An 8,261-nucleotide genomic window follows, 5' to 3' on the forward strand; every position below is an offset into this window, starting at 1 on the left:
GTCAAGAGGTCAAATTTGTCGGTCACCAAAGAAAGGTCTTGTCACAAAAATATGAAATATGAAAGTTAAAGCTCCACTTAGTCAAAAGTTATGGGCAACTTGTTAAAGTTTTGCCAACAAATGGACAGAAAGACAGACAGACAAAACAAAACCTATATACCTCTGAATCTTCAATTATGTGGGCATGACAAAAATACCGGTAATACACATTTTTATATTGATGTAAGTTACACATCTATATTGATGTAAGTCAAATATATTTTCTCTTACCTATTCATTTAATTAATATGTTCGTTCCGTTCAGTGTGTCCAGTAAAACATTTTTTTCATATTTTCCTTTATAGGTCATTCTAGCTATAGACCTGGAAAGATCAGACTTGGCAGATGTGGAGCTCCAAGATACGACGTGTCCATGGAACAATTAGAATTCTTGGTTTCACTTGGATTCACGGTCCCTCAATTATCTAAATGCCTCCACATCTCCAAAAGTACTGTCTGTCGCAGATTGAGGTAAGCTTTAAAAGCTTTAAAATTTCTTTAAAACTAAAAAACCAACTGACATCCATGTCCTTAATTAATAGAATCATACTTTGTATCCCCATAAGTATTCAAGCTGAAGACACTCTGGTTTAAAAGGCAGTAGTTTTAAAAAAAAATCAATAGAATCACTTAATTACCCATAAAGACAACTTATACACCAAATATTCACATTATTAATAAAGGTGTTCATGGTGTAGAGGGTGTATTGTGACCATAATAAAATCAAGTTAGTCCAATAAAATAAGAGGCCCATGGGCCACAATGCTCACACATTGTGAGTCTATTTTTCATCTTATGTTCACTCTTGTAATACATGTAGTTGGATTCCATATGTGGCCTTAATCTACCCCTGGGAGTCATGATTTGGACAATTTATAATTAACTTTACACCAGGCCACTTCTACTTAAGTTACAGCTTTACTGGGCCAGTGGTTCTAAAGAAGATTTTTGAATATTTTATTCTATACACAAGTACTTTGATTTGCCATTGTTCCCGGCCACTATTCCCGTGGACCATATTATTCAAAAACTTGAAATATACACCTACTCAGGAAGCTTTTAGTATAAGTTTCAGCTTTACTGGTCCAGTTGATAATGGGAAAATTTTGTATGCCTTCACAATATGAAAAGTTTACAAACAACAGACACTGAGGTAATTAGAAAAACTCAAAACTTGAGCTTACAGTGTAGATGAGCTAATTACATGTACAGACTTTATCCATATTATTCAACATATTAGTGATCATTTGGAGGGTGTACCAAATTTTATAAGTAAGTGATTTACTTACTTATAAGCTTTGGTACACCCTCCAAAATGATCAATATAATAGTCTACCCTTTTGAAATGTGTGAAGTCTCCACAGTTTTTAGCTCCAGAAGAGCTTATGTGATAGTAAGGTGTCCGTTGTCCGTCCATCCGTCTGTCTGTTAGTTTGTAAGCAATTTTTCAAAATGCTACTCCTCCAACAGCTTAGGTCTGATTTCAATATACATGTAATTTGGCAAACAAGTAGGCTTCACTCAAAGTTTCAATTCCACGTGCTACTTGACCAGTAAAGCTACAGTCTCATCTGAGACTTCTGGTTACTTTAAAGGTTATAGGTTACTTTAAAGGTTATAAGTGATATTAAAGTTTCTAGGATAAATATATCATAAAAGCGGCAGACCAGGAACAATAATTTGATCATGGAAAATGAAAAAAAAAAAATAAAACTGTTTGAAAAACATTCAACACATGTGTTTTTCATTGGTTTTTAGGGAATATGACATCAGTTTGGCCAGAAAATATACACCAGTGAGTGAAGAAGAACTAAAGAATATGATAAAGAATATTACCGGAGAAAACCAACAAATTGGTCCAAATGCAGTGAGAGCTAGACTGGCAGGTCAAGGTATCATCATTCAAAGGAGACGGATAAGGGAAGCTTTGAATGAAATAGATCCTGCTGGAGCCATTGTACGTAGTATGAGAACTCCGATATAATTAGAAGAACATATTCAGTAGCAGGGCCAAATTCTTTGTGGCATTTTGATGGAAACCATAGACTGATCAGGTATATTGATGGATTATATGTTGCTTAACATCCCTCTCAAGAATTTTTCACTCAATATTTAGACACAAATTAAAACTGACTTGTTATTTCATCAAATTAAATACAACTGTCTTTTCTAAATTTCAGGTGGAACATTGTAATCCATGGCTGTATAGATGGCTACAGCAGAGTTAACATTTATCTTGCAGCCAGAAACAACAACAAGGCATCCACAGTGCTAGATCTTTTTAAAGGAGGAGTGGAAGAGTATGGTCTTCCTTCACGTGTTCGATGTGATATGGGTAGGGAGAATGTGTCTGTGTGTAGATATATGGTAGAAAAAAGAGGGGAGAATAGAGGTAGTGCCATACAAGGTAAAAGTGTACACAATCAAAGAGTGGAGCGTTTGTGGGTGGACGTCTGGAAAGGTGTCACTAACTTGTACTATGATCTATTTACCTACATGGAAAGTGAACACTTGTTCGAAATAGGTAATGCCATCCACCTATGGGCATTACATTTTGTATTTTTACCGAGGATCAATGCTGATTTGAGTCTTTTTCAGTCACAGTGGAACCACCATGGGTTAAGGAGTGAAGGGCACATGTCACCACAGCAGCTGTTTGTTTCAAGGGCCTTAGAACTGTTTGGTACTGAGAGAACTGCTGTTAAAGACTTGTTTGATCCAACAAGAGAGAGCGAAATATCGGAAATGTATGGCGTTGAAGATCTTGGGTTAGCAGATGAAGAAGAACCACAAGAAACAGAGGAACAGATTGTTCCTTGCCCTCTCAATGATGAGGCACTTGAAGAACTTAAAAACGTGATAGATCAACATGGTGACAATGATCAACTGGGTATTGAGAGTTATTTACAAGTTCTGCAATTTCTTCAGGATCAGTTATAAAGAAATTAGGTGGATCTACTCATTGTATAATGCCTTGAAATTTTCAATTATTCCAATCATTTTCAGTTACTTTAACATCCTTTTACTTGTTGATTAATGTACAAAATACATGTGAGCTCTTCTTGTTAATTTTTCTTACAGTATCACAGTAATTTAACTATATTAAGGTCAGAATAAGAGTACTTTTCTTCTGATTAATGATTGACATGTATAGTTTATTTGTCCCACTATTTAAGTAAATCTCTTATCCGAATGCAAACATATATGTACATGTACTACGAATATTTTTTTTTCATTCTTCACATTCTTTTTCCTATTTTAACATTGCAAATATAAAATACGTATATACAGCTGCTTTTTTGACTGTCTTTATTCTTTACCCTGTCAAGTAGGGTCATAACCACTTCTAAAAGAGAACAGTTATTGCGATTTTTAAATTTTAAAGTTGCATTCTCCAGATACTTGAACTACCTTTAATGGATGGGAGTCCCTTTAACTTAATTTGACTATAGCAGTTGTATCTTCACTGAGTAACAGTTTTCAATTGCCATTGATTACATGACTAATTAGTCAACTGAAAATTGTTAATTAATGAAAGACAGTAGCATAATTTTTTATTCTCAAGAACAAATAACTAATTGTACCTTCGTTTTAAATATTGCTTAAAAAATTCTATTTTCATTTAACAAAAAAAAATTAATCATTTCAAAAAAGAAATAAACAAAATATTCTAATGATAGCAAATTCAAAAAGATTTAGGATTATTACACGCTTAGTTTGGACTTTCATTAAGGCGTGTTATTCTCAACGTTACCTAATTAGCTTCTGAAATTTACACAGCTTCCCTTCACTGTTGAAATATACATAGGATAGAAATTCGGACGAATGTCAACCGGTGTAGTAAATAGCCAATTAAAAGTTCTGTCACGACACAGAGGTGGGGCATAAGTTGTCTCATCGTTGTCAACAACAATTTAAAGTTGCTGATGTTATTTATATCTCAACCAATGAGAATCTACTAATATTCGCCATTACTTAGTGCCGAGAATGCCACATCCACTGAAAGTCCAAACTCAGGAGAAAATCATCCTTATAGACATTTCTGCACAATATTACAATCAAATTTTGGTTCTTAGTCGTAAGTTCTATTGTAAACCCCCCCCCCCCCCCCCCCCCCCTGGTATCAAGTGATTTTTTTTTACAGTTTGGTGGGATATGTATATATTCATTATCATATTCAGGTTAGAATATATACATGTAATATAAAGATATACTCTTATTGAACAAGTCAACACAGTCAATAAAGGTGATTTTTTTTTTACAGTTTGGTGGGATATGTATATATTCATTATCATATTCAGGTTAGAATATATACATGTAATATAAAGATATACTCTTATTGAACAAGTCAACACAGTCAATAAAGGTTTCATCCTTTTATATTGCCTACAGAGTGACATAAAAATGTATCAAACATTTCCATAAGCAAGTTGAAAAATTTTCAGGTGTAATGTATTGAAAGCTTTATTTAGCACAGTCAAAATGTGTTTGGCCATATTATAATTAGCAAAGAAGATGGGTAAACATAACAAGCAAAATTGACAGGACTTATGTAGCCTAGCTGCTTATCTTGAAAGAAAATGATACTCAGGATTTTTATTGCTAAGGTTCAAACTACATAAATACAACATTGTTTTTTAATAGGATGAATTTTGCCATGAAAAATTATCTCGGCAAATTTTGGTTATAATTTTCAATAATGAAAATTTAACTGTGAATACTAAATTCACAAATTGAACAATTCTTAGCTGAGCTGAGTTGAAAGTTCAAGTGAGCTTCTCTGATCACAACTTGTCCATTGTCCGTCTGTCTGACTATAAAGTCCTCAGGAAGCATCCTGGGGTATGTAGTGTAGATTCTAAATTGTTCAAATCATGACCCCCAGGTGTAGGGTAATTATAGCCGATATTAGAAAGGGAGAAATCTGTTACTGTGGTGAGCAATATGGCCCATGGGCCTCTTGTTGAAACTATAGACTTGTACACACAATTTTCTTAAATATTATTCCTTGGAAAAGGTTTGTGTGTTAATGAGAAGTTCTGTATAGTATGACACAGCTTCATCTTGCGTCATTTCTTCTTTGATCTCCAGAGTTAAGCATAAAGCACAGGTGTTAATATTCGTGGTACTCCCAAATTCCACATCGATGGATTTGTGGAATCCACTTGCTGGTATATGTGTTGAACCAGTCAACCACATTAGAACGTCCTTTGGCTTAATGTTAATGCCATTTACTGTGGCCCCAGATCCTAATAAAAAAAAACAACTCTTGATAAATAATTCAATTGGAAAATCAATGCCACAGAAACAATTCTCAAATTAAAACAGTTATTGTATTTAAAATTCATTGCATTTTTTTTAAAAAAATATGTTTTTGAAACACTGATGACCCCATGAATGTCAGTTTATGACAGAAATTCAATTAAAGTTTTTCAAATGAAAGTAAAACCCAATCATCAAGATAAAAAATTTTGTTACTCAAAGAAAGGACTAAATCGATATTCCTGTAAAACATGAAAAACCAAGCAGCAACCATATAAAGGTTATGACCAATTTAATCTTTTTTTAAAGTTGCTCTATGTACAAAGTCAAGGTCAGATGACAAATACATGTAAAATAGTACCAAGGGGAAGCCATTGCCTTAGGAAATCATAAAAATCATTGCACTCAATCAAGTTTACTGTCAAAAAGTAATGATAAAGGTTAATATTTTTCAAAAGTAGTTCAAACTTCAAGGTCAGTCTTGTTGGGAATGTTAAAGTTTTTGTGGATAGCTAGACAGACAGAACAAGCAAAAAAATATAAACTTCCTCAAATTCTTTGAATATTGAGGCTTAAAAATAAGGGTTTAGTCATAAAATATTGAATGTTCTTTGTAAATTACTGGAGGGAGATGGAATAGAAAAATGGCTAATTAAGCTAGATTACACTAGGTAAGCTGCATACCTTTAGTAGCCTGTAAAAAGGTTAAGAAGCCCTGCCCAGTTGACATCTCCTGCTGCCTCTTATTTCCCTCGGTGTACTTAAATTTCAGTAAATTCCGAACAGCAGCAGCTGTTAAAGGCTTTATTTTCCCACTAAAAAGTGCTCTGCACTTGTCTCTCATTTCCTCTTGTCGCAGAGCACTTAATAGTTGGTGGGTATCTAAACCTAAAAACAATTTTTATAGATATATTCTGATAATACAATGTTGGATAATTTTAATTTGGCAGGGACATTTCAACCTTATGAAACTTGCAGGTCATTTAAAAAAATTGATTTATCTCTCCATATCACATCGTTATACGTAGAGAAATTTAATATTGGTGGGAACAAATAATGAAATAAATTTTTATTTCATCGAAATATGAAACATAAAAAACAATTTTTATGCATATGTTTGGAAAAGTCACAAATATATTCTGATAATTTACAGTTTAATAAATATCACATTAAAAACCATAGCACTGGTTCTCTGCCCTTGAGTTGAGGTTTCGAGAGTTACCTGTATATTGATAATACAATGTTGGATAATTTTAATTTGGCAGGGACATTGCAACCTTATGAAACTTGGTTTTCATTAAAAAAAAAATTACAGTAAGAATTCTTCCATATCACATTATAGTATATTATAAATACTGCATGCTCATGGAGAACATTTTTATAATACCGTAAATTTGATTGGAGTGCTTCATTTACATCAGTGTACCTTTAATAAATTGGTCCAGCTCCTCCTTGCAGCTCACAACTTGGTTCTCTATAAGGCATGCTTGGAGTGTTGGTACATGCTTTGCTGTAAATCGCATAACTGGTAATAGAAATCCAGCATCTGTAGCAAAGTCTGAGATAGCTATGTACTGTTGTTGTAGTTCATCCTCTGAGGAACATGTAGCCATCTATAAATTACAAGTACCTAGTAATTAGTACATCCAATGATTTCAAGAGGAGAAAATCTAGCTATGTTCATAAATGGTTGTTTGACTAAAAATTAAAATGTAATTATATTAATTAAGAAACAACATTCTGATTTCTTAGCATTTATTAATATATTAACATTATTACTGAAAAAAATGTACTTTTTCCAAGATTTCCTTTGGACCTTCCATCAAATCCTCTGGGTCCAGTGAATCGTATTTTCCATTTAGTATATAGTCCGTGATACACTCTGAGAAGATTGGTGCTCCTGGACCATCTTGAAGAATGGATAATGCAACTAGCTGTCCAAGGTGGAAAAAAGTGTTCTTTTTCCTTTCCATAAAATTTGCTTGGAAACTAAGTCTTCCTTCCTTTCCTGTCAATAAAAGGGAAACAAAATCATTGACACCAGGATATCATTGTTCAAGTTTTTGCAGATATTATCCACAGATTATATGGTCATTAATGTACGTAATTTTTACCTGTCACAAAAATTGAATGCGAGAGCTGATACAGAAAAAGACTCCAAAACTCTCTCCTTAGTCCACCTACATCAACCCCCTGCTCTCCACAAAATTTAATTTGGAGAGGACTGTGAAGGTCTTCCTGGGAGTACCTGATTATAGCTATAGCATCCATTAGAACATGTTCCCTCCTTACTTCTAGTAAGAGAGGGTCTTCGGATCGCATATTAATGAAATTTTCTCGATGTTGTAGTATAAATTCTTTTATATCATCTACAGAGGAACTTGGTCTGAAAAATAAAAGAATTTCTTATTTCAATGTCTATAAAGTATATAAAAATACAAATTTCATTGCCTTTTTTTGAAGTTGGAAAAAGTGTATTTGATATTGGTGAACTGTTGCAACAGAAAAATTAAATGCATAATTTCTATGGCACATGATATTGTTTATCATGTACAGTTTCACAATAATTACAGAATTTACCTTACTATTACTGTTAATTAATGAATTAAAATAATGGTGTTTTCTTTTTAATATGTTCCAGTCACTTTGTGGAAGTGGTGTAAGAAAACCCTCAGACCTTAGAATTTTTCAAAGCAAATAAAAAAGTTTTACCTTGACAATACAGAAGGAAGCACCTCTGGGACAAAGTCATTGATTCTGTTGTGGTCAATGTTGGCATTTTCTATTGATGGTGTAATGAAAGACCTGTTGTGAAATATACATGTATATGTTCATAATTAAGATTTTAATTAAATTGCTTAAATTGATAGCAAAAAAGTTTATTTATTGGCAAAAGTGGATAAGAAGTAATCACCTGGTTTCTAAATCAATAAGCTGTCTAACTGGTCCAGCATTGTTTA

The 8,261-nt window shown here is 33.2% G+C and overlaps 2 protein-coding genes across 2 annotated transcripts; one reads left to right on the forward strand and one right to left on the reverse strand.

Annotated features, from left to right (window-relative positions):
- The first annotated feature begins 1,798 nt into the window (after window positions 1-1,798).
- LOC134239978 (uncharacterized) lies at window positions 1,799-3,246 on the forward strand. The gene is made up of 2 exons (XM_062722106.1): window positions 1,799-2,093; window positions 2,220-3,246. Exon 2 carries the CDS (start codon window positions 2,371-2,373, stop codon window positions 2,977-2,979), a length of 609 nt encoding a protein of 202 aa, XP_062578090.1. The 5' UTR covers window positions 1,799-2,093; window positions 2,220-2,370; the 3' UTR covers window positions 2,980-3,246.
- A 1,028-nt stretch (window positions 3,247-4,274) lies between these two features.
- Window positions 4,275-8,255, reverse strand: LOC134239979 (uncharacterized). Its single transcript, XM_062722108.1, has 7 exons — window positions 8,216-8,255; window positions 8,014-8,106; window positions 7,416-7,687; window positions 7,095-7,309; window positions 6,728-6,914; window positions 5,986-6,189; window positions 4,275-5,288 (listed from the first exon to the last, which is right to left on the reverse strand). The coding sequence occupies exons 3-7, from the start codon at window positions 7,621-7,623 to the stop codon at window positions 5,041-5,043; spliced, it is 1,062 nt and encodes a 353-aa protein (XP_062578092.1). The 5' UTR covers window positions 7,624-7,687; window positions 8,014-8,106; window positions 8,216-8,255; the 3' UTR covers window positions 4,275-5,040.
- Window positions 8,256-8,261: the final 6 nt, after the last annotated feature.

Source organism: Saccostrea cucullata, unplaced genomic scaffold (genome assembly GCF_032062105.1).
Source record: "Saccostrea cucullata isolate Sc308-1 unplaced genomic scaffold, CSIRO_AGI_Scuc_v1 ctg17058, whole genome shotgun sequence".
NCBI lineage: Eukaryota > Metazoa > Mollusca > Bivalvia > Ostreida > Ostreidae > Saccostrea > Saccostrea cuccullata.

Excerpts from the sequence above, each read along its gene's own strand:
- LOC134239979 (XM_062722108.1), bottom strand. The coding sequence starts at position 7,623 with ATGCGATCCGAAGACCCTCTCTTACTAGAAGTAAGGAGGGAACATGTT. Across the intron at positions 7,310-7,415 it reads GCATTCAATTTTTGTGACAG|GAAAGGAAGGAAGACTTAGT; the intron begins GTAAAAATTACG and ends TTTTATTGACAG. Across the intron at positions 6,915-7,094 it reads CAAAGGAAATCTTGGAAAAA|ATGGCTACATGTTCCTCAGA; the intron begins GTACATTTTTTT and ends TGTAATTTATAG.
- LOC134239978 (XM_062722106.1), top strand. The coding sequence starts at position 2,371 with ATGGGTAGGGAGAATGTGTCTGTGTGTAGATATATGGTAGAAAAAAGA.